Below are 25,919 nucleotides of genomic sequence, written 5' to 3'. Positions count from 1 at the left end.
GATGATTAATCCATATTTTAGAACCGATCGATGCATCTAATTGTGAGGAATTGTTTAAATGCATTAACACTATCTAAAAATAAAACAAAGAAAAATACTGATATTTCCCCGATATGTATCGATAACTATCGCTTCTGTTCCGTATCGCAATAACTCATCTTGTCGTTAATATCGTTCCTAATTTCTATTAGTTCCATACCGTTGAAAGTTAAAAACCCGCCATGCAACGAAAGAAACATTGATAATAAGCTGTAACAAATAGAAATCATTTTTTTTTTCCTATATTTAGTAATGGTGGCCTTGACCTTGACACACTGAGCCTTCTACGTACCAACTTTCATCACAAAATAAAACCCCTTACTACAGTTATAAAGCGGAAATCATTTGTTTTGCTATTTTTAATAACAGCAGTGACGTTGACACCGAATAACCCATTTACAATCCCATAGTACGTCTCCGCTTATCATCAATGTACTTAAGATTTTAATATAGTGCGGAAACCATCAGTTTGACGGCCATATGCCCGAACGGACTCCCACCAGCCTGCCGAACAACACCATCATTCTAATAACCAGGTAACAACGAAACATAGTGAATTATAAATATTGTAAACTTTACCTCAAAGTTCAATGTTGTTGTTTTCTTACCATGAGCTGAAGAAGGCGTTGTTGTTGCTGTTGATGTTGTTATTTCAGAAGGTTTCAGGCATCCTTTTACAACTAGATCTCTGAGAGTTATAACGTTTGCTGTACCTTTTGACTCAAACACTATCGTTATTTCTTCAATTTCTTTTGCGATATTCGCCAGGGGATAAATGTTAACAGTAACTTGATTTCCGGAAGTGTCCTGAAAAAATGTCACGGTTTTTTCGAGTAATCATTTATGATTATATAATTCTTTATATAGATGGTTGCCTTTCTTGATTATATAATGCCGGTTGGTCCGTATATGAGTTTATTTTCATAAAATCCAGTTTTATGACATCAGCGGTCCATTTCATATTTTTGGCAAAAATATAACATGGACTGTTGACGTTATTAAACTGTTGAATATGTACATATAGGGCACATTTGTATAAGGTATAATTAAAAAAAAACACGTCGGACCATAAGACATTATAAAAACCGGCCAGTCAGCCCTTACAGCTGATTGGCGAATGCCTGAGTCCCCATGGGGGCTGTAGTGTGTAATAATCCTTAAATATGTTTCATAGATTATCACTATCGATTAACACTTTAATATCACAACCTTATATAAAAATAAGAAACAATTAATGAATATTCATTAAGAATATCATAACATATACATTTTCGCAAAAATATAGCAATCAATATATTAAGATAAAAATAATTTAGAAATGAATTCATCACATGATTTTTTTTAACCTTTAGCAGCCTGGTCACGCAGTTCTGAACCATTTCAGTTATATTTCATATTTGTATTTCACTTAATCTATATTGTGATAAAATGTCATATAAAATGTTCTTTTTGTATTGGCAATGTTCTAACAAAATATGCTAAAACAACTTTGATTTCACTTTACTTACCTTGACAGACTTCATTTGACTTGACTTTTAACTTGAACTTGACTGACTTGACTTGACTGGCTTCACTTGCATGTCTTGATCTATTCTGACTTGACTGACTTAACTGACTGGGCTTGACAGACTGGACCTGTCCTGACTGAATTGACTTGACTGAATTGTCTGGACATGTATGGACTTTTCTTGACATGTCTTGACATGTCTGGACTTGAATGACTTGACTTGTCTTGACTTGACTGACTTGTCTTGCCTTGACTGACATGTCTTGACTTTACTTGAATAGAGTGACTGGACTTGACTGATATGTCTTGACTTGACTGGACTTGAATTGTCTTGACTTGACTGTTTTGACTGACTGGACTTGACTGTATTGACTAACTTTGTCTGGACTTAACTTGTCTTGACTAGACTGACTTGATTTGTCTTTAACTAACTGACTTGTCTTGACTTGTCTTACTTGTTTTGACCTGACTAGACTTGTCCTGACCTGACTGACTGGATTTGAATCAATGGATTTGACTGGTATGTCTTGACTTGTCTTCACATCTCTTGACTTGACTTACATGTCTTGACCTGTCTAGACTTGTCTAGACTTGTCTTGACTTTACTTGACTTGTCTTACTTGTTTTGACCTGACTTCGCTTGTCCTGACCCGACTGACTGGGCTTAAATGAATGGACTTGATTGGCATGTTTTGACTTGTATTGACATGTCTTAACTTGACGGACATGTCTTGACTTGTCATGAACTGACTGACTTGACCAACATGACTTGACTTTTTTTTCTTGACTGACTCGACATGATTGACTTGGCTTCTCTTGCCTTGACTGATTTGAATGACATGTCTTGACTTGTTTTGACTTGTCTTGACTTGACTGAAATGTCTTGACTTGCCTTGGTTTGATTGTTTTGGCTAACCTTGTCTTGACTAATCTTGTCTTGACTAACCTTGTCTTGACTAGCCTTGTCTTGACTTGACTGACATGTCTTGGCTTGTCTTGACTTGACTGAATTGATTAAATAGACTAAATTGACTGACATGTCTTGACTTTTCTTGATTCGTCTTGACCTGACTGACTGGACTAGACTGAGATGTCTCGATTTGACCTGACTTCACGTGAACTGTTTGACCTTGTGTCTTTAAACCAAGTCGTCGTTAAAGCTGCACCCTCACAAATCGACCGTTCTGACAACTTTTTTTAATGATTTTCTTGGAATTAGCCATCTTTAGGGTAAATTTGTAGAAAGTGATATAAGACTGCTGACAAAAGATCAGATCGCCGTTTTTCATATATGCGTTCCAAATATGGTGTTTATGCTTTTTTTTTATCAGTTTTCCAATTAAATTTGATTTGTTCTATTGTGAGGTGTCTTACATGACTGAAATGTATGCATTGGTGCCAAAATAAGCTGATTGTGAGACATATTTTAATAACGTAACTGTCTATATGTGAGAGTGCAGCTTTAATGGTTGGGCTACTAGGCCCTGTATTTTTTGTTTTATTTTAATCAAACCAAAACCTGTTATCTGCATAATGAAGATTAACCTAGAGAACGATTATTTTAGCGATTTGTCGCAAAATCGACCAGGTTTCAATTACAAAAAATGTTATTTTACTAGTTATGTTAACAGGTGATATAGCTATATTAAAACTCCTGATTACCTTTTTCGTTTTTAATGGTTGTGGAGGCACAGATGAAATAGTAAAGTCTTCTGTCTTAACATTTTCAGCTGTTAAGGTTATCTTCGACAAGCGAGTAGCGTTGCTTAGCTTGATGCTAACATCAAGGCTTGTAACAGCGGTATTAGTCGTAACACTACCAGCGGTTAATAGTGACTGAAGATCATTTATGTCTATCCCCGGTGTTGATGAGGACAACACTAAGGTTGGAGCACCTTCTTCACCAGATCCAGTTAAAGTTTCTTCCATCTCATCAAACCTTTGGCAGATTTCTGAAACGAAATTTCATCGTTTTTCTGTCTGTTTTTCATTTCCCAGTGCTGCAATTTTATCAACGGGCTTGCGACAAAATAGTATTACATCTAGAATTTCAGGTAAAAATCAAGTGTATTATGTTGGACAATTTTTACAGAGTTGATGACTGCAGAAAGTTACCAGCCAATTTCTTAGCTTCGAAATATATATATATGATAACTTTTTGAATATATTAACTAATAAAAGAGATATTATGAAACGTGGCTTGATAAGATAGTCTCTATTTATACCATACAAAAATGTGAACCTTCTTTGTGTATATAAAGTCGATCGGTCGGTATAGCAATGTATTTTAATAAAAATCCAGTTTTTATGACGTCAGTGGTCCATATCATGTTTTTGGCCAGTGACGTCATATAATATGGACCGCTGACGTCATAAAACTGGTAAGTGTTACTTGCAGTTTTTACAACGATATTTTTTTCGCAGGTAAACATTATTAAATTTGTTCAATAAAACATACCAAAGGCGCTTTAAAATTACTAAATGGTAAAAAAGTGTTTGGTATAATATAAGAAATATAACACACCACTTCGGGCCATATGACATTATAAGGAACGCCTCGGTCCATATACACCTTCGGGGGATGACTGGCCGGTCCTTATAATACCATATGGCTCTCAGTGGTGTGTAATATTTTTAAGTAATTGTTTTTACATGTTTGTATTATGGGAAAGGGGTTCTAAGCAACATTTGATGGAGTGGTTATTGCATTTATATAATAAAAATAATAATAATATTTCTTCTTCTTTGACACTTTCGGTGGTGTTTTTATCTGCTTGGTAGGTACGTTTGGAAGTTAAGACAGTCTGTAACTAATTTGGGCAGAAACCCGACGAAAAGCTAAACTAGATACCAAAATGGTACTAAAAAGGGTATACAGAATGATTCTTTCAATTGACTGCTGAAAACAATAAATGTAATAATCACGTATTTTTTTTTAATAAAACTTCGCTTTCATTTCATTGTCGATTCTGACATGGGTATCGTTTCCCCTGCCAATAAGCAACAAGAAAGCGCTATAAGGGCACTAGTTGAACCACCTTTGGACATTCATATGTTCCCGCTTACGCGAGTCTGCCAAACCAAAAATCGTCAAAAGACTCTAACTTTGGCAATTTATATGGTCTACATAGGGTCCCATGCTTAAAGTATGTCCCTTTATATACTTAACGTTCTAAAACAGAATTAGCTTGACTTTGTGTATTTATTATGAATTACATTTAAAAAAAAAACCATTAAAAGTGCTTGGTTTTGTTGCAATAGTGTATAGTTACTTGTTTATATAAACTGGTAATGAGGATACTTGACTATTGCATGTTAAATATAGTGTATGCGCGAGTTGTTTAGAATTGTGTGCTGATTTCTTATACATTGGAATTAATAGTCTTAAAGGCCCAGTTTAAGGAATGTTGGGCATGATAATCTCCTGCTGTGCATCTCCTGCTAATAACACTGGTGTCACAGTAGGTGCCATTTTCCTGTGTATTCGTGTATTGGCTCAGTGCCATTTAGGGTCCATTTCTATAATAAAACTTCCAAAACTAAACAGCAGGAAACTCAGATCGGAGATCTGATAAGAGGGATCAAGGCAAGTAGATTAAGATCAATAGACAGAGGCAAGACTTTACATCAAAATTGGAAATAGATAACCATAAAAACGTGATTTTTAGAGGAACTTTGACATCAATAGTGATTTAAATTTACTGCGCTTTATGACGTCAGTAAAAACAACGTCGCACACGCATGATATTTACTTATAATAAATCTATCTGGAACTATATTGGCCAAATAAAGCATATTTGTAAATATTAAGTAAAAATACTCAAATTAAGGAATTGGGTTTTAAGAGCTTCGTAAGGGATAAAAAAATGTTTTGACATACATCAACAATATTTAACCAAATCAACTATATTTATCATCAAGTCAGAACTTGGTTTCATACATTAGACAGAGGCAAGACTTTACATCAAAATTGGAAATAGATAACCATAAAGACGTGATTTTTAGAGGAACTATTTGACCTCAATAGTGATTTAAATTTACTGCGCTTTATGACGTCAGTAAAAACAACGTCGCACAAGCTTTTGGGTGATTTGAACTAAATATGCGTTTTCTACGTCAATTTTGCTAAAAATTGATAATTTTAGATATGAATAAAAATATCAATCATGTTTTTCCGGTCCGGAAGGAATACTCGACCCTCGGGCACGCTACGTGGCCGATAACACGGCAAGCCTGGTAAACGGCTTACGAGCGTAACCATCTGGATTTTTCTTTCCGTTTCGGAAACACATGATAGTTACTTATAATAAATCTATCTGGAACTATATTGGCCAAATAAAGCATATTTGTAAATATTGAGTAAAAATACTCAAATTAAGGAATTGGGTTTGAAGAGCTTCGTAAGGGATAAAAAAATGTTTTGACATACATCAACAATATTGAACCAAATCAACTATAGTTATCATCAAGTCAGAACTTGGTTTCATACAGTTCAAAAAGAGCATAGCTCATTGGTTTTCTTCTTTTTGTTTAAAGATATTATATGATGATTTTCTAGTTTAAAGAAGTATTGACAACAAAAGAGGAAAGTATACACAGTTTAAAGGGGCAGTCACGGCTCACTTCCGGCATTTAGACAAAAGTAAAATAATGCCATCAGTATTACGTCATACCAATTTCGTTCAGTTCAACGATCAGCAGGCAACAGTAAGAAATTGTTAGTTTTGTATTGGGGATTGCAAGTTTTAGTCTAGAAGACAACGGAGGTCAATTTAAGAAGTTTCTGACCGTAAATATAGATACGAATTCGAATAAGACGCGCGGCTGAAAAAAACTGTTGTCTACTGCCAGTGGGGGTTCAAAAGATAAACGTTTACCAACTTTCGATTCATAACCCAAACTGTGGACTGCACTACATTTATTATCATTGGGCACACAACTGAACCCAAACTATGCGTTTGTTAATATCATTCACAAGTTATTTGTTCGGCAGTGCCGACATGTATAGAAATATGCTTTCCGATCACACGACGCCTTGTACCGAAACGAAAATAACTGTTGAGTGCCGCCATAACACTGTTGTCAAAAAGTGATGTATTTCTTCACGAAGAATATACAGTAAATTAAAGGAGTCTTTATTCATGCAAGAAGTTTTCCTAAAGTTTTCAATCTTTCTGCATTGTATGAAGATAAAAATACTCATTGCTACAAAAGTGGAAGTCATTTTCGATAGAACTTCAAGTCAAACAATGTGATTTTTGAAGCTAGTTTAGTCAGATAGTTTACTTTTATACAATTACATTATCTCACTTAACGAGCTTCAAGAACCTGTAATTATAAGACGGGCACGTCACAAACAATGAAGAACATCCCACCAATGTATTCGGCCGCAATGATGTTCCAGCTACAGCAAAGAATGTAAACTTATGATAAATATAATAAATACGACTGCCTAAAGTAGGTTTGGGGCAGGTTTAAACTATGGCCTTAGAAGAATAAGTTCAACAAACCAAATTTGTTGCTCACCACATCTGGTGAGATACTTTAGTAAAATCTATTTCGAGACATACATGATTATGTAATGCTAAAATTGTATTTGCTCGTGTCAGTCAATTGCCAAAATGATACAATATTAACGTTTACCATTGGGTGTTGTTGTTGGAGTTGGAGTTGTTGTTGTTACGCTCGGAGTACAAGACTGGAACTCAACAATTCCGCTCTTTATAGGGCCTTCTGTATCCTCTTTCAGGGTCTGTTCAACCTCCACCTCGCTGACCAAAGTGCCTTCTGGCAGATCGCCAACAAATACGTTACCCTCCGTTTCCCTCAAAGTCTACATAATAAAACAATGAAATTTTAAACAATCCCATATCAACCAACATCTTTCGTAAAACAAGAGCATTTGCAGTGAGCACTTACAAGAGTTAAATTAATATCATTGCTCTGTAATCATGTTATCAAGTGGCTTCAATTCTCATCAATTGAACACTTACAATCGTAAATTTGTCCCCGCCAGGTGTTGTCACTGTCACACGGATGGTAGAAACGCTTTCATCTGGTGTTACTTGCACTTTAACAATCGGTGTCGGCTCGTCTAGTTCGAACGTTACTGTAGCCACATTCTCTTCCACAGGTACATTTGTAACCTCCTCGGGAGTAATCGTCGTCATCGCGCCGCCCATAGGGCATATTTCTACACACGAAAAGGTAGCAATTTGTTATTTCATGTAACCGTAAAGTAGTTTCAAAAACAGCTTTCAGTAAAATGTAAACTCGCGTTGGTTGTTTATAATTCCAATAAATGTAGTTGTTTTAGAACGAATGGAGACCTTTGCATGCACAGGAATGAGGCCATTTTTGTCCGAAGGTTTTAAATTATGAGCTACATAGACGGTTAAAATGTATTAATGGCCATTAATAGACAAGCGAAAATTTTTGTAGTGGTTTCAAATAAGTAAAAGTATGTATATGTTAATGCTTGTGTAAGTTTACTTTACGTTTTAAGGCAAAGTATATCTCAAAAATATTTATTGCGAGATATGTAAATAAGATGTGTTTTCAATGTGTATCTGAAGCATTTTATTCATAAAGTATGACGAATGACTTCAGCCTAACGTCATACCAATTAAGTTCAGGACAACTATTTGTATGCAACAGTAAGAAATTGCTAGTTCCGTAGTGGGGATTTCAAGTTTTGGTCTAGAAGACAACGGAGGTCAATTTGAGCAGTTTCTGACTGTAAATATGGTATGCGCTTGTTGTTTTAATTCAGGTGTAACTTTCATGCCATATTATCTTTACATTGTTGGCAGGTTGTATTCGAAACTTTGCTGAAAACGCATTCGAATACGAATAAGACGCGCGGCTGAAAAAACTGTTGTCTACTGCCAGTGGGGGTTCAAAAGATAAACGTTTACCAACTTTCGATTCATAACCCAAACTGTGGACTGCACTACATTTATTATCATTGGGCACACAACTGAACCCAAACTATGCGTTTGTTAATATCATTCACAAGTTATTTGTTCGGCCGTGCCGACATGTATAGAAATATGCTTTCCGATCACACGACGCCTTGTACCGAAACGAAAATAACTGTTGAGTGCCGCCATAACACTGTTGTCAAAAAGTGATGTATTTCTTCACGAAGAATATACAGTAAATTAAAGGAGTCTTTATTCATGCAAGAAGTTTTCCTAAAGTTTTTATCTTTCTGCATTGTATGAAGATAAAAATACTCATTGCTACAAAAGTGGAAGTCATTTTCGATAGAATTTCAAGTCAAACAATGTGATTTTTGAAGCTAGTTTAGTCAGATAGTTTACTTTTATACAACTACATTATCTCACTTAACGAGCTTCAAGAACCTGTAATTATAAGACGGGCACGTCACAAACAATGAAGAACATCCCACCAATGTATTCGGCAGCAATGATGTTCCAGCTACAGCAAAGAATGTAAACTTATGATAAATATAATAAATACGACTGCCTAAAGTAGGTTTGGGGCAGGTTTAAACTATGGCCTTAGAAGAATAAGTTCAACAAACCAAATTTGTTGCTCACCACATCTGGTGAGATACTTTAGTAAAATCTATTTCGAGACATACATGATTATGTAATGCTAAAATTGTATTTGCTCGTGTCAGTCAATTGCCAAAATGATACAATATTAACGTTTACCATTGGGTGTTGTTGTTGGAGTTGGAGTTGTTGTTGTTACGCTCGGAGTACAAGACTGGAACTCAACAAGTCCGCTCTTTATAGGGCCTTCTGTATCCTCTTTCAGGGTCTGTTCAACCTCCACCTTGCTGACCAAAGTGCCTTCTGGCAGATCGCCAACAAATACGTTACCCTCCGTTTCCCTCAAAGTCTACATAATAAAACAATGAAATTTTAAACAATCCCATATCAACCAACATCTTTCGTAAAACAAGAGCATTTGCAGTGAGCACTTACAAGAGTTAAATTAATATCATTGCTCTGTAATCATGTTATCAAGTGGCTTCAATTCTCATCAATTGAACACTTACAATCGTAAATTTGTCCCCGCCAGGTGTTGTCACTGTCACACGGATGGTAGAAACGCTTTCATCTGGTGTTACTTGCACTTTAACAATCGGTGTCGGCTCGTCTAGTTCGAACGTTACTGTAGCCACATTCTCTTCCACAGGTACATTTGTAACCTCCTCGGGAGTAATCGTCGTCATCGCGCCGCCCATAGGGCATATTTCTACACACGAAAAGGTAGCAATTTGTTATTTCATGTAACCGTAAAGTAGTTTCAAAAACAGCTTTCAGTAAAATGTAAACTCGCGTTGGTTGTTTATTATTCCAATAAATGTAGTTGTTTTAGAACGAATGGAGACCTTTGCATGCACAGGAATGAGGCCATTTTTGTCCGAAGGTTTTAAATTATGAGCTACATAGACGGTTAAAATGTATTAATGGCCATTAATAGACAAGCGAAATTTTTTGTAGTGGTTTCAAATAAGTAAAAGTATGTATATGTTATTGCTTGTGTAAGTTTACTTTACGTTTTAAAGCAAAGTATATCTCAAAAAAAATATTGCGAGATATGTAAATAAGATGTGTTTTCAATGTGTATCTGAAGCATTTTATTCATAAAGTATGACGAATGACTTCAGCCTAACGTCATACCAATTAAGTTCAGGACAACTATTTGTATGCAACAGTAAGAAATTGCTAGTTCCGTAGTGGGGATTTCAAGTTTTGGTCTAGAAGACAACGGAGGTCAATTTGAGCAGTTTCTGACTGTAAATATGGTATGCGCTTGTTGTTTTAATTCAGGTGTAACTTTCATGCCATATTATCTTTACATTGTTGGCAGGTTGTATTCGAAACTTTGCTGAAAACGCATTCGAATACGAATAAGACGCGCGGCTGAAAAAACTGTTGTCTACTGCCAGTGGGGGTTCAAAAGATAAACGTTTACCGACTTTCGATTCATAACCCAAACTGTGGACTGCACTACATTTATTATCATTGGGCACACAACTAAACCCAAACTATGCGTTTGTTAATATCATTCACAAGTTATTTGTTCGGCCGTGCCGACATGTATAGAAATATGCTTTCCGATCACACGACGCCTTGTACCGAAACGAAAATAACTGTTGAGTGCCGCCATAATACTGTTGTCAAAAGTGATGTATTTCTTCACGAAGAATATACAGTAAATTAAAGGAGTCTTTATTCATGCAAGAAGTTTTCCTAAAGTTTTCAATCTTTCTGCATTGTATGAAGATAAAAATACTCATTGCTACAAAAGTGGAAGTCATTTTCGATAGAACTTCAAGTCAAACAATGTGATTTTTGAAGCTAGTTTAGTCAGATAGTTTACTTTTATACAACTACATTATCTCACTTAACGAGCTTCAAGAACCTGTAATTATAAGACGGGCACGTCACAAACAATGAAGAACATCCCACCAATGTATTCGGCCGCAATGATGTTCCAGCTACAGCAAAGAATGTAAACTTATGATAAATATAATAAATACGACTGCCTAAAGTAGGTTTGGGGCAGGTTTAAACTATGGCCTTAGAAGAATAAGTTCAACAAACCAAATTTGTTGCTCACCACATCTGGTGAGATACTTTAGTAAAATCTATTTCGAGACATACATGATTATGTAATGCTAAAATTGTATTTGCTCGTGTCAGTCAATTGCCAAAATGATACAATATTAACGTTTACCATTGGGTGTTGTTGTTGGAGTTGGAGTTGTTGTTGTTACGCTCGGAGTACAAGACTGGAACTCAACAATTCCGCTCTTTATAGGGCCTTCTGTATCCTCTTTCAGGGTCTGTTCAACCTCCACCTTGCTGACCAAAGTGCCTTCTGGCAGATCGCCAACAAATACGTTACCCTCCGTTTCCCTCAAAGTCTACATAATAAAACAATGAAATTTTAAACAATCCCATATCAACCAACATCTTTCGTAAAACAAGAGCATTTGCAGTGAGCACTTACAAGAGTTAAATTAATATCATTGCTCTGTAATCATGTTATCAAGTGGCTTCAATTCTCATCAATTGAACACTTACAATCGTAAATTTGTCCCCGCCAGGTGTTGTCACTGTCACACGGATGGTAGAAACGCTTTCATCTGGTGTTACTTGCACTTTAACAATCGGTGTCGGCTCGTCTAGTTCGAACGTTACTGTAGCCACATTCTCTTCCACAGGTACATTTGTAACCTCCTCGGGAGTAATCGTCGTCATCGCGCCGCCCATAGGGCATATTTCTACACACGAAAAGGTAGCAATTTGTTATTTCATGTAACCGTAAAGTAGTTTCAAAAACAGCTTTCAGTAAAATGTAAACTCGCGTTGGTTGTTTATAATTCCAATAAATGTAGTTGTTTTAGAACGAATGGAGACCTTTGCATGCACAGGAATGAGGCCATTTTTGTCCGAAGGTTTTAAATTATGAGCTACATAGACGGTTAAAATGTATTAATGGCCATTAATAGACAAGCGAAAATTTTTGTAGTGGTTTCAAATAAGTAAAAGTATGTATATGTTAATGCTTGTGTAAGTTTACTTTACGTTTTAAGGCAAAGTATATCTCAAAAATATTTATTGCGAGATATGTAAATAAGATGTGTTTTCAATGTGTATCTGAAGCATTTTATTCATAAAGTATGACGAATGACTTCAGCCTAACGTCATACCAATTAAGTTCAGGACAACTATATGTATGCAACAGTAAGAAATTGCTAGTTCCGTAGTGGGGATTTCAAGTTTTGGTCTAGAAGACAACGGAGGTCAATTTGAGCAGTTTCTGACTGTAAATATGGTATGCGCTTGTTGTTTTAATTCAGGTGTAACTTTCATGCCATATTATCTTTATATTGTTGGCAGGTTGTATTCGAAACTTTGCTGAAAACGCATTCGAATACGAATAAGACGCGCGGCTGAAAAAACTGTTGTCTACTGCCAGTGGGGGTTCAAAAGATAAACGTTTACCAACTTTCGATTCATAACCCAAACTGTGGACTGCACTACATTTATTATCATTGGGCACACAACTGAACCCAAACTATGCGTTTGTTAATATCATTCACAAGTTATTTGTTCGGCCGTGCCGACATGTATAGAAATATGCTTTCCGATCACACGACGCCTTGTACCGAAACGAAAATAACTGTTGAGTGCCGCCATAACACTGTTGTCAAAAAGTGATGTATTTCTTCACGAAGAATATACAGTAAATTAAAGGAGTCTTTATTCATGCAAGAAGTTTTCCTAAAGTTTTTAATCTTTCTGCATTGTATGAAGATAAAAATACTCATTGCTACAAAAGTGGAAGTCATTTTCGATAGAATTTCAAGTCAAACAATGTGATTTTTGAAGCTAGTTTAGTCAGATAGTTTACTTTTATACAACTACATTATCTCACTTAACGAGCTTCAAGAACCTGTAATTATAAGACGGGCACGTCACAAACAATGAAGAACATCCCACCAATGTATTCGGCAGCAATGATGTTCCAGCTACAGCAAAGAATGTAAACTTATGATAAATATAATAAATACGACTGCCTAAAGTAGGTTTGGGGCAGGTTTAAATTATGGCCTTAGAAGAATAAGTTCAACAAACCAAATTTGTTGCTCACCACATCTGGTGAGATACTTTAGTAAAATCTATTTCGAGACATACATGATTATGTAATGCTAAAATTGTATTTGCTCGTGTCAGTCAATTGCCAAAATGATACAATATTAACGTTTACCATTGGGTGTTGTTGTTGGAGTTGGAGTTGTTGTTGTTACGCTCGGAGTACAAGACTGGAACTCAACAATTCCGCTCTTTATAGGGCCTTCTGTATCCTCTTTCAGGGTCTGTTCAACCTCCACCTTGCTGACCAAAGTGCCTTCTGGCAGATCGCCAACAAATACGTTACCCTCCGTTTCCCTCAAAGTCTACATAATAAAACAATGAAATTTTAAACAATCCCATATCAACCAACATCTTTCGTAAAACAAGAGCATTTGCAGTGAGCACTTACAAGAGTTAAATTAATATCATTGCTCTGTAATCATGTTATCAAGTGGCTTCAATTCTCATCAATTGAACACTTACAATCGTAAATTTGTCCCCGCCAGGTGTTGTCACTGTCACACGGATGGTAGAAACGCTTTCATCTGGTGTTACTTGCACTTTAACAATCGGTGTCGGCTCGTCTAGTTGGAACGTTACTCTAGCCACATTCTCTTCCACAGGTACATTTGTAACCTCCTCGGGAGTAATCGTCGTCATCGCGCCGCCCATAGGGCATATTTCTACACACGAAAAGGTAGCAATTTGTTATTTCACTCGCGTTGGTTGTTTATTATTCCAATAAATGTAGTTGTTTTAGAACGAATGGAGACCTTTGCATGCACAGGAATGAGGCCATTTTTGTCCGAAGGTTTTAAATTATGAGCTACATAGACGGTTAAAATGTATTAATGGCCATTAATAGACAAGCGAAATTTTTTGTAGTGGTTTCAAATAAGTAAAAGTATGTATATATTATTGCTTGTGTAAGTTTACTTTACGTTTTAAAGCAAAGTATATCTCAAAAAAAAATATTGCGAGATATGTAAATAAGATGTGTTTTCAATGTGTATCTGAAGCATTTTATTCATAAAGTATGACGAATGACTTCAGCCTAACGTCATACCAATTAAGTTCAGGACAACTATTTGTATGCAACAGTAAGAAATTGCTAGTTCCGTAGTGGGGATTTCAAGTTTTGGTCTAGAAGACAACGGAGGTCAATTTGAGCAGTTTCTGACTGTAAATATGGTATGCGCTTGTTGTTTTAATTCAGGTGTAACTTTCATGCCATATTATCTTTACATTGTTGGCAGGTTGTATTCGAAACTTTGCTGAAAACGCATTCGAATACGAATAAGACGCGCGGCTGAAAAAACTGTTGTCTACTGCCAGTGGGGGTTCAAAAGATAAACGTTTACCAACTTTCGATTCATAACCCAAACTGTGGACTGCACTACATTTATTATCATTGGGCACACAACTAAACCCAAACTATGCGTTTGTTAATATCATTCACAAGTTATTTGTTCGGCCGTGCCGACATGTATAGAAATATGCTTTCCGATCACACGACGCCTTGTACCGAAACGAAAATAACTGTTGAGTGCCGCCATAATACTGTTGTCAAAAAGTGATGTATTTCTTCACGAAGAATATACAGTAAATTAAAGGAGTCTTTATTCATGCAAGAAGTTTTCCTAAAGTTTTCAATCTTTCTGCATTGTATGAAGATAAAAATACTCATTGCTACAAAAGTGGAAGTCATTTTCGATAGAACTTCAAGTCAAACAATGTGATTTTTGAAGCTAGTTTAGTCAGATAGTTTACTTTTATACAACTACATTATCTCACTTAACGAGCTTCAAGAACCTGTAATTATAAGACGGGCACGTCACAAACAATGAAGAACATCCCACCAATGTATTCGGCCGCAATGATGTTCCAGCTACAGCAAAGAATGTAAACTAATGATAAATATAATAAATACGACTGCCTAAAGTAGGTTTGGGGCAGGTTTAAATTATGGCCTTAGAAGAATAAGTTCAACAAACCAAATTTGTTGCTCACCACATCTGGTGAGATACTTTAGTAAAATCTATTTCGAGACATACATGATTATGTAATGCTAAAATTGTATTTGCTCGTGTCAGTCAATTGCCAAAATGATACAATATTAACGTTTACCATTGGGTGTTGTTGTTGGAGTTGGAGTTGTTGTTGTTACGCTCGGAGTACAAGACTGGAACTCAACAAGTCCGCTCTTTATAGGGCCTTCTGTATCCTCTTTCAGGGTCTGTTCAACCTCCACCTTGCTGACCAAAGTGCCTTCTGGCAGATCGCCAACAAATACGTTACCCTCCGTTTCCCTCAAAGTCTACATAATAAAACAATGAAATTTTAAACAATCCCATATCAACCAACATCTTTCGTAAAACAAGAGCATTTGCAGTGAGCACTTACAAGAGTTAAATTAATATCATTGCTCTGTAATCATGTTATCAAGTGGCTTCAATTCTCATCAATTGAACACTTACAATCGTAAATTTGTCCCCGCCAGGTGTTGTCACTGTCACACGGATGGTAGAAACGCTTTCATCTGGTGTTACTTGCACTTTAACAATCGGTGTCGGCTCGTCTAGTTCGAACGTTACTGTAGCCACATTCTCTTCCACAGGTACATTTGTAACCTCCTCGGGAGTAATCGTCGTCATCGCGCCGCCCATAGGGCATATTTCTACACACGAAAAGGTAGCAATTTGTTATTTCATGTAACCGTAAAGTAGTTTCAAAAACAGCTTTCAGTAAAATGTAAACTCGCGTTGGTTGTTTATTATTCCAATAAATGTAGTTGTTTTAGAACGAATGGAGACCTTTGCATGCACAGGAATGAGGCCATTTTTGTCCGAAGGTTTTAAATTATGAGCTACATAGACGGTTAAAATGTATTAATGGCCATTAATAGACAAGCGAAAATTTTTGTAGTGGTTTCAAATAAGTAAAAGTATGTATATGTTATTGCTTGTGTAAGTTTACTTTACGTTTTAAAGCAAAGTATATCTCAAAAAAAATTATTGCGAGATATGTAAATAAGATGTGTTTTCAATGTGTATCTGAAGCATTTTATTCATAAAGTATGACGAATGACTTCAGCCTAACGTCATACCAATTAAGTTCAGGACAACTATATGTATGCAACAGTAAGAAATTGCTAGTTCCGTAGTGGGGATTTCAAGTTTTGGTCTAGAAGACAACGGAGGTCAATTTGAGCAGTTTCTGACTGTAAATATGGTATGCGCTTGTTGTTTTAATTCAGGTGTAACTTTCATGCCATATTATCTTTACATTGTTGGCAGGTTGTATTCGAAACTTTGCTGAAAACGCATTCGAATACGAATAAGACGCGCGGCTGAAAAAACTGTTGTCTACTGCCAGTGGGGGTTCAAAAGATAAACGTTTACCAACTTTCGATTCATAACCCAAACTGTGGACTGCACTACATTTATTATCATTGGGCACACAACTAAACCCAAACTATGCGTTTGTTAATATCATTCACAAGTTATTTGTTCGGCCGTGCCGACATGTATAGAAATATGCTTTCCGATCACACGACGCCTTGTACCGAAACGAAAATAACTGTTGAGTGCCGCCATAATACTGTTGTCAAAAAGTGATGTATTTCTTCACGAAGAATATACAGTAAATTAAAGGAGTCTTTATTCATGCAAGAAGTTTTCCTAAAGTTTTCAATCTTTCTGCATTGTATGAAGATAAAAATACTCATTGCTACAAAAGTGGAAGTCATTTTCGATAGAACTTCAAGTCAAACAATGTGATTTTTGAAGCTAGTTTAGTCAGATAGTTTACTTTTATACAACTACATTATCTCACTTAACGAGCTTCAAGAACCTGTAATTATAAGACGGGCACGTCACAAACAATGAAGAACATCCCACCAATGTATTCGGCCGCAATGATGTTCCAGCTACAGCAAAGAATGTAAACTTATGATAAATATAATAAATACGACTGCCTAAAGTAGGTTTGGGGCAGGTTTAAATTATGGCCTTAGAAGAATAAGTTCAACAAACCAAATTTGTTGCTCACCACATCTGGTGAGATACTTTAGTAAAATCTATTTCGAGACATACATGATTATGTAATGCTAAAATTGTATTTGCTCGTGTCAGTCAATTGCCAAAATGATACAATATTAACGTTTACCATTGGGTGTTGTTGTTGGAGTTGGAGTTGTTGTTGTTACGCTCGGAGTACAAGACTGGAACTCAACAATTCCGCTCTTTATAGGGCCTTCTGTATCCTCTTTCAGGGTCTGTTCAACCTCCACCTTGCTGACCAAAGTGCCTTCTGGCAGATCGCCAACAAATACGTTACCCTCCGTTTCCCTCAAAGTCTACATAATAAAACAATGAAATTTTAAACAATCCCATATCAACCAACATCTTTCGTAAAACAAGAGCATTTGCAGTGAGCACTTACAAGAGTTAAATTAATATCATTGCTCTGTAATCATGTTATCAAGTGGCTTCAATTCTCATCAATTGAACACTTACAATCGTAAATTTGTCCCCGCCAGGTGTTGTCACTGTCACACGGATGGTAGAAACGCTTTCATCTGGTGTTACTTGCACTTTAACAATCGGTGTCGGCTCGTCTAGTTCGAACGTTACTGTAGCCACATTCTCTTCCACAGGTACATTTGTAACCTCCTCGGGAGTAATCGTCGTCATCGCGCCGCCCATAGGGCATATTTCTACACACGAAAAGGTAGCAATTTGTTATTTCATGTAACCGTAAAGTAGTTTCAAAAACAGCTTTCAGTAAAATGTAAACTCGCGTTGGTTGTTTATTATTCCAATAAATGTAGTTGTTTTAGAACGAATGGAGACCTTTGCATGCACAGGAATGAGGCCATTTTTGTCCGAAGGTTTTAAATTATGAGCTACATAGACGGTTAAAATGTATTAATGGCCATTAATAGACAAGCGAAAATTTTTGTAGTGGTTTCAAATAAGTAAAAGTATGTATATGTTATTGCTTGTGTAAGTTTACTTTACGTTTTAAGGCAAAGTATATCTCAAAAATATTTATTGCGAGATATGTAAATAAGATGTGTTTTCAATGTGTATCTGAAGCCTTTTATTCATAAAGTATGACGAATGACTTCAGCCTAACGTCATACCAATTAAGTTCAGGACAACTATTTGTATGCAACAGTAAGAAATTGCTAGTTCCGTAGTGGGGATTTCAAGTTTTGGTCTAGAAGACAACGGAGGTCAATTTGAGCAGTTTCTGACTGTAAATATGGTATGCGCTTGTTGTTTTAATTCAGGTGTAACTTTCATGCCATATTATCTTTACATTGTTGGCAGGTTGTATTCGAAACTTTGCTGAAAACGCATTCGAATACGAATAAGACGCGCGGCTGAAAAAACTGTTGTCTACTGCCAGTGGGGGTTCAAAAGATAAACGTTTACCAACTTTCGATTCATAACCCAAACTGTGGACTGCACTACATTTATTATCATTGGGCACACAACTAAACCCAAACTATGCGTTTGTTAATATCATTCACAAGTTATTTGTTCGGCCGTGCCGACATGTATAGAAATATGCTTTCCGATCACACGACGCCTTGTACCGAAACGAAAATAACTGTTGAGTGCCGCCATAATACTGTTGTCAAAAAGTGATGTATTTCTTCACGAAGAATATACAGTAAATTAAAGGAGTCTTTATTCATGCAAGAAGTTTTCCTAAAGTTTTCAATCTTTCTGCATTGTATGAAGATAAAAATACTCATTGCTACAAAAGTGGAAGTCATTTTCGATAGAACTTCAAGTCAAACAATGTGATTTTTGAAGCTAGTTTAGTCAGATAGTTTACTTTTATACAACTACATTATCTCACTTAACGAGCTTCAAGAACCTGTAATTATAAGACGGGCACGTCACAAACAATGAAGAACATCCCACCAATGTATTCGGCCGCAATGATGTTCCAGCTACAGCAAAGAATGTAAACTTATGATAAATATAATAAATACGACTGCCTAAAGTAGGTTTGGGGCAGGTTTAAACTATGGCCTTAGAAGAATAAGTTCAACAAACCAAATTTGTTGCTCACCACATCTGGTGAGATACTTTAGTAAAATCTATTTCGAGACATATATGATTATGTAATGCTAAAATTGTATTTGCTCGTGTCAGTCAATTGCCAAAATGATACAATATTAACGTTTACCATTGGGTGTTGTTGTTGGAGTTGGAGTTGTTGTTGTTACGCTCGGAGTACAAGACTGGAACTCAACAATTCCGCTCTTTATAGGGCCTTCTGTTTCCTCTTTGAGGGTCTGTTCAACCTCCACCTTGCTGACCAAAGTGCCTTCTGGCAGATCGCCAACAAATACGTTACCCTCCGTTTCCCTCAAAGTCTACATAATAAAACAATGAAATTTTAAACAATCCCATATCAACCAACATCTTTCGTAAAACAAGAGCATTTGCAGTGAGCACTTACAAGAGTTAAATTAATATCATTGCTCTGTAATCATGTTATCAAGTGGCTTCAATTCTCATCAATTGAACACTTACAATCGTAAATTTGTCCCCGCCAGGTGTTGTCACTGTCACACGGATGGTAGAAACGCTTTCATCTGGTGTTACTTGCACTTTAACAATCGGTGTCGGCTCGTCTAGTTGGAACGTTACTGTAGCCACATTCTCTTCCACAGGTACATTTGTAACCTCCTCGGGAGTAATCGTCGTCATCGCGCCGCCCATAGGGCATATTTCTACACACGAAAAGGTAGCAATTTGTTATTTCATGTAACCGTAAAGTAGTTTCAAAAACAGCTTTCAGTAAAATGTAAACTCGCGTTGGTTGTTTATAATTCCAATAAATGTAGTTGTTTTAGAACGAATGGAGACCTTTGCATGCACAGGAATGAGGCCATTTTTGTCCGAAGGTTTTAAATTATGAGCTACATAGACGGTTAAAATGTATTAATGGCCATTAATAGACAAGCGAAAATTTTTGTAGTGGTTTCAAATAAGTAAAAGTATGTATATGTTAATGCTTGTGTAAGTTTACTTTACGTTTTAAGGCACAGTATATCTCAAAAATATTTATTGCGAGATATGTAAATAAGATGTGTTTTCAATGTGTATCTGAAGCATTTTATTCATAAAGTATGACGAATGACTTCAGCCTAACGTCATACCAATTAAGTTCAGGACAACTATTTGTATGCAACAGTAAGAAATTGCTAGTTCCGTAGTGGGGATTTCAAGTTTTGGTCTAGAAGACAACGGAGGTCAATTTGAGCAGTTTCTGACTGTAAATATGGTATGCGCTTGTTGTTTTAATTCAGGTGTAACTTTCATGCCATATTATCTTTACATTGTTGGCAGGTTGTATTCGAAACTTTGCTGAAAACGCATTCGAATACGAATAAGACGCGCGGCTGAAAAAACTGTTGTCTACTGCCAGTGGGGGTTCAAAAGATAAACGTTTACCAACTTTCGATTCATAACCCAAACTGTGGACTGCACTACATTTATTATCATTGGGCACACAACTGAACCCAAACTATGCGTTTGTTAATATCATTCACAAGTTATTTGTTCGGCCGTGCCGACATGTATAGAAATATGCTTTCCGATCACACGACGCCTTGTACCGAAACGAAAATAACTGTTGAGTGCCGCCATAACACTGTTGTCAAAAAGTGATGTATTTCTTCACGAAGAATATACAGTAAATTAAAGGAGTCTTTATTCATGCAAGAAGTTTTCCTAAAGTTTTTAATCTTTCTGCATTGTATGAAGATAAAAATACTCATTGCTACAAAAGTGGAAGTCATTTTCGATAGAATTTCAAGTCAAACAATGTGATTTTTGAAGCTAGTTTAGTCAGATAGTTTACTTTTATACAACTACATTATCTCACTTAACGAGCTTCAAGAACCTGTAATTATAAGACGGGCACGTCACAAACAATGAAGAACATCCCACCAATGTATTCGGCCGCAATGATGTTCCAGCTACAGCAAAGAATGTAAACTTATGATAAATATAATAAATACGACTGCCTAAAGTAGGTTTGGGGCAGGTTTAAACTATGGCCTTAGAAGAATAAGTTCAACAAACCAAATTTGTTGCTCACCACATCTGGTGAGATACTTTAGTAAAATCTATTTCGAGACATACATGATTATGTAATGCTAAAATTGTATTTGCTCGTGTCAGTCAATTGCCAAAATGATACAATATTAACGTTTACCATTGGGTGTTGTTGTTGGAGTTGGAGTTGTTGTTGTTACGCTCGGAGTACAAGACTGGAACTCAACAATTCCGCTCTTTATAGGGCCTTCTGTATCCTCTTTCAGGGTCTGTTCAACCTCCACCTTGCTGACCAAAGTGCCTTCTGGCAGATCGCCAACAAATACGTTACCCTCCGTTTCCCTCAAAGTCTACATAATAAAACAATGAAATTTTAAACAATCCCATATCAACCAACATCTTTCGTAAAACAAGAGCATTTGCAGTGAGCACTTACAAGAGTTAAATTAATATCATTGCTCTGTAATCATGTTATCAAGTGGCTTCAATTCTCATCAATTGAACACTTACAATCGTAAATTTGTCCCCGCCAGGTGTTGTCACTGTCACACGGATGGTAGAAACGCTTTCATCTGGTGTTACTTGCACTTTAACAATCGGTGTCGGCTCGTCTAGTTCGAACGTTACTGTAGCCACATTCTCTTCCACAGGTACATTTGTAACCTCCTCGGGAGTAATCGTCGTCATCGCGCCGCCCATAGGGCATATTTCTACACACGAAAAGGTAGCAATTTGTTATTTCATGTAACCGTAAAGTAGTTTCAAAAACAGCTTTCAGTAAAATGTAAACTCGCGTTGGTTGTTTATTATTCCAATAAATGTAGTTGTTTTAGAACGAATGGAGACCTTTGCATGCACAGGAATGAGGCCATTTTTGTCCGAAGGTTTTAAATTATGAGCTACATAGACGGTTAAAATGTATTAATGGCCATTAATAGACAAGCGAAAATTTTTGTAGTGGTTTCAAATAAGTAAAAGTATGTATATGTTATTGCTTGTGTAAGTTTACTTTACGTTTTAAAGCAAAGTATATCTCAAAAAAAATTATTGCGAGATATGTAAATAAGATGTGTTTTCAATGTGTATCTGAAGCATTTTATTCATAAAGTATGACGAATGACTTCAGCCTAACGTCATACCAATTAAGTTCAGGACAACTATTTGTATGCAACAGTAAGAAATTGCTAGTTCCGTAGTGGGGATTTCAAGTTTTGGTCTAGAAGACAACGGAGGTCAATTTGAGCAGTTTCTGACTGTAAATATGGTATGCGCTTGTTGTTTTAATTCAGGTGTAACTTTCATGCCATATTATCTTTACATTGTTGGCAGGTTGTATTCGAAACTTTGCTGAAAACGCATTCGAATACGAATAAGACGCGCGGCTGAAAAAACTGTTGTCTACTGCCAGTGGGGGTTCAAAAGATAAACGTTTACCAACTTTCGATTCATAACCCAAACTGTGGACTGCACTACATTTATTATCATTGGGCACACAACTAAACCCAAACTATGCGTTTGTTAATATCATTCACAAGTTATTTGTTCGGCCGTGCCGACATGTATAGAAATATGCTTTCCGATCACACGACGCCTTGTACCGAAACGAAAATAACTGTTGAGTGCCGCCATAATACTGTTGTCAAAAAGTGATGTATTTCTTCACGAAGAATATACAGTAAATTAAAGGAGTCTTTATTCATGCAAGAAGTTTTCCTAAAGTTTTCAATCTTTCTGCATTGTATGAAGATAAAAATACTCATTGCTACAAAAGTGGAAGTCATTTTCGATAGAACTTCAAGTCAAACAATGTGATTTTTGAAGCTAGTTTAGTCAGATAGTTTACTTTTATACAACTACATTATCTCACTTAACGAGCTTCAAGAACCTGTAATTATAAGACGGGCACGTCACAAACAATGAAGAACATCCCACCAATGTATTCGGCCGCAATGATGTTCCAGCTACAGCAAAGAATGTAAACTTATGATAAATATAATAAATACGACTGCCTAAAGTAGGTTTGGGGCAGGTTTAAACTATGGCCTTAGAAGAATAAGTTCAACAAACCAAATTTGTTGCTCACCACATCTGGTGAGATACTTTAGTAAAATCTATTTCGAGACATACATGATTATGTAATGCTAAAATTGTATTTGCTCGTGTCAGTCAATTGCCAAAATGATACAATATTAACGTTTACCATTGGGTGTTGTTGTTGGAGTTGGAGTTGTTGTTGTTACGCTCGGAGTACAAGACTGGAACTCAACAATTCCGCTCTTTATAGGGCCTTCTGTATCCTCTTTCAGGGTCTGTTCAACCTCCACCTTGCTGACCAAAGTGCCTTCTGGCAGATCGCCAACAAATACGTTACCCTCCGTTTCCCTCAAAGTCTACATAATAATACAATGAAATTTTAAACAATCCCATATCAACCAACATCTTTCGTACAACAAGAGCATTTGCAGTGAGCACTTACAAGAGTTAAATTAATATCATTGCTCTGTAATCATGTTATCAAGTGGCTTCAATTCTCATCAATTGAACACTTACAATCGTAAATTTGTCCCCGCCAGGTGTTGTCACTGTCACACGGATGGTAGAAACGCTTTCATCTGGTGTTACTTGCACTTTAACAATCGGTGTCGGCTCGTCTAGTTCGAACGTTACTGTAGCCACATTCTCTTCCACAGGTACATTTGTAACCTCCTCGGGAGTAATCGTCGTCATCGCGCCGCCCATAGGGCATATTTCTACACACGAAAAGGTAGCAATTTGTTATTTCATGTAACCGTAAAGTAGTTTCAAAAACAGCTTTCAGTAAAATGTAAACTCGCGTTGGTTGTTTATAATTCCAATAAATGTAGTTGTTTTAGAACGAATGGAGACCTTTGCATGCACAGGAATGAGGCCATTTTTGTCCGAAGGTTTTAAATTATGAGCTACATAGACGGTTAAAATGTATTAATGGCCATTAATAGACAAGCGAAAATTTTTGTAGTGGTTTCAAATAAGTAAAAGTATGTATATGTTATTGCTTGTGTAAGTTTACTTTACGTTTTAAGGCACAGTATATCTCAAAAATATTTATTGCGAGATATGTAAATAAGATGTGTTTTCAATGTGTATCTGAAGCATTTTATTCATAAAGTATGACGAATGACTTCAGCCTAACGTCATACCAATTAAGTTCAGGACAACTATTTGTATGCAACAGTAAGAAATTGCTAGTTCCGTAGTGGGGATTTCAAGTTTTGGTCTAGAAGACAACGGAGGTCAATTTGAGCAGTTTCTGACTGTAAATATGGTATGCGCTTGTTGTTTTAATTCAGGTGTAACTTTCATGCCATATTATCTTTACATTGTTGGCAGGTTGTATTCGAAACTTTGCTGAAAACGCATTCGAATACGAATAAGACGCGCGGCTGAAAAAACTGTTGTCTACTGCCAGTGGGGGTTCAAAAGATAAACGTTTACCAACTTTCGATGCATAACCCAAACTGTGGACTGCACTACATTTATTATCATTGGGCACACAACTGAACCCAAACTATGCGTTTGTTAATATCATTCACAAGTTATTTGTTCGGCCGTGCCGACATGTATAGAAATATGCTTTCCGATCACACGACGCCTTGTACCGAAACGAAAATAACTGTTGAGTGCCGCCATAACACTGTTGTCAAAAAGTGATGTATTTCTTCACGAAGAATATACAGTAAATTAAAGGAGTCTTTATTCATGCAAGAAGTTTTCCTTTCTGCATTGTATGAAGATAAAAATACTCATTGCTACAAAAGTGGAAGTCATTTTCGATAGAACTTCAAGTCAAACAATGTGATTTTTGAAGCTAGTTTAGTCAGATAGTTTACTTTTATACAACTACATTATCTCACTTAACGAGCTTCAAGAACCTGTAATTATAAGACGGGCACGTCACAAACAATGAAGAACATCCCACCAATGTATTCGGCAGCAATGATGTTCCAGCTACAGCAAAGAATGTAAACTTATGATAAATATAATAAATACGACTGCCTAAAGTAGGTTTGGGGCAGGTTTAAACTATGGCCTTAGAAGAATAAGTTCAACAAACCAAATGTGGTGCTCACCACATCTTTTGAGATACTTAAGTATTTAAGTATTTAAGTATCTAGTACATTGTTGGCAGGATGAATTCGTTGAGGGGCTAAACTGTCTACAATTTAATATATCAATGATCAGGTGATATATATCTTTGTGTATATTGTCTGAACTGGTTAGATTGAAAATAAGTTGTGTCCTGCGGCCGTATTTATGAAAGGGACTGTACTCCGTAAGATGAAATAGCGAAGAAAAAAGAAAATTTTCGCAAAACTGACAAACTTGGTATCGATGTGTACGTTGCATTGAAACTTAATGACTGAAGTACCACATAGTTTACAATTAATTTATTTTTGCAGTTTTTTTTTTCGTTAAAAAAATACTAGGTATGTCTACTTAGTTGAATTCATTCCTTATGCGTGATTGGCTAGTCGATGTTATCACGTGATATTACCAAGTTACGTACATTGCATATAGCTTATAAATTCCATCTATTTGGGTAAGCCTTCGTATCACATTGGAAAGAACAATTATGATATCAAAGAGTAAAACATTTTATTAAATAATTGTCCTGAGATT

The 25,919-nt window shown here is 36.2% G+C and overlaps 1 protein-coding gene across 1 annotated transcript in view; it reads right to left on the bottom strand.

The window, feature by feature from the left end:
• The window catches only part of LOC128216260 (mucin-2-like), a 99,259-nt gene that overhangs the window by 18,512 nt on the left and 54,828 nt on the right, over nucleotides 1–25,919 (bottom strand). Inside the window, exons 42-61 of the mRNA XM_052922829.1 lie at nucleotides 23,811–24,010; nucleotides 23,461–23,650; nucleotides 21,771–21,970; nucleotides 21,421–21,610; nucleotides 19,731–19,930; nucleotides 19,381–19,570; nucleotides 17,691–17,890; nucleotides 17,341–17,530; nucleotides 15,651–15,850; nucleotides 15,301–15,490; nucleotides 13,657–13,856; nucleotides 13,307–13,496; nucleotides 11,617–11,816; nucleotides 11,267–11,456; nucleotides 9,579–9,778; nucleotides 9,229–9,418; nucleotides 7,540–7,739; nucleotides 7,190–7,379; nucleotides 3,209–3,498; nucleotides 648–846 (exon numbers count right to left, since the gene is read on the bottom strand). Of these exons, the coding sequence (XP_052778789.1) occupies nucleotides 648–846; nucleotides 3,209–3,498; nucleotides 7,190–7,379; nucleotides 7,540–7,739; nucleotides 9,229–9,418; nucleotides 9,579–9,778; nucleotides 11,267–11,456; nucleotides 11,617–11,816; nucleotides 13,307–13,496; nucleotides 13,657–13,856; nucleotides 15,301–15,490; nucleotides 15,651–15,850; nucleotides 17,341–17,530; nucleotides 17,691–17,890; nucleotides 19,381–19,570; nucleotides 19,731–19,930; nucleotides 21,421–21,610; nucleotides 21,771–21,970; nucleotides 23,461–23,650; nucleotides 23,811–24,010 (3,999 nt within the window). The remainder of the gene's footprint in view (nucleotides 1–647; nucleotides 847–3,208; nucleotides 3,499–7,189; nucleotides 7,380–7,539; nucleotides 7,740–9,228; nucleotides 9,419–9,578; nucleotides 9,779–11,266; nucleotides 11,457–11,616; nucleotides 11,817–13,306; nucleotides 13,497–13,656; nucleotides 13,857–15,300; nucleotides 15,491–15,650; nucleotides 15,851–17,340; nucleotides 17,531–17,690; nucleotides 17,891–19,380; nucleotides 19,571–19,730; nucleotides 19,931–21,420; nucleotides 21,611–21,770; nucleotides 21,971–23,460; nucleotides 23,651–23,810; nucleotides 24,011–25,919) is intronic.

The sequence above is a fragment of the Mya arenaria genome, chromosome 14 (assembly GCF_026914265.1).
Source record: "Mya arenaria isolate MELC-2E11 chromosome 14, ASM2691426v1".
In the NCBI taxonomy this organism is placed as follows: Eukaryota; Metazoa; Mollusca; class Bivalvia; order Myida; family Myidae; genus Mya; species Mya arenaria.
Note: the sequence above shows the minus strand (reverse complement) of the source record. Positions and strands in the feature narration are given on the sequence as shown.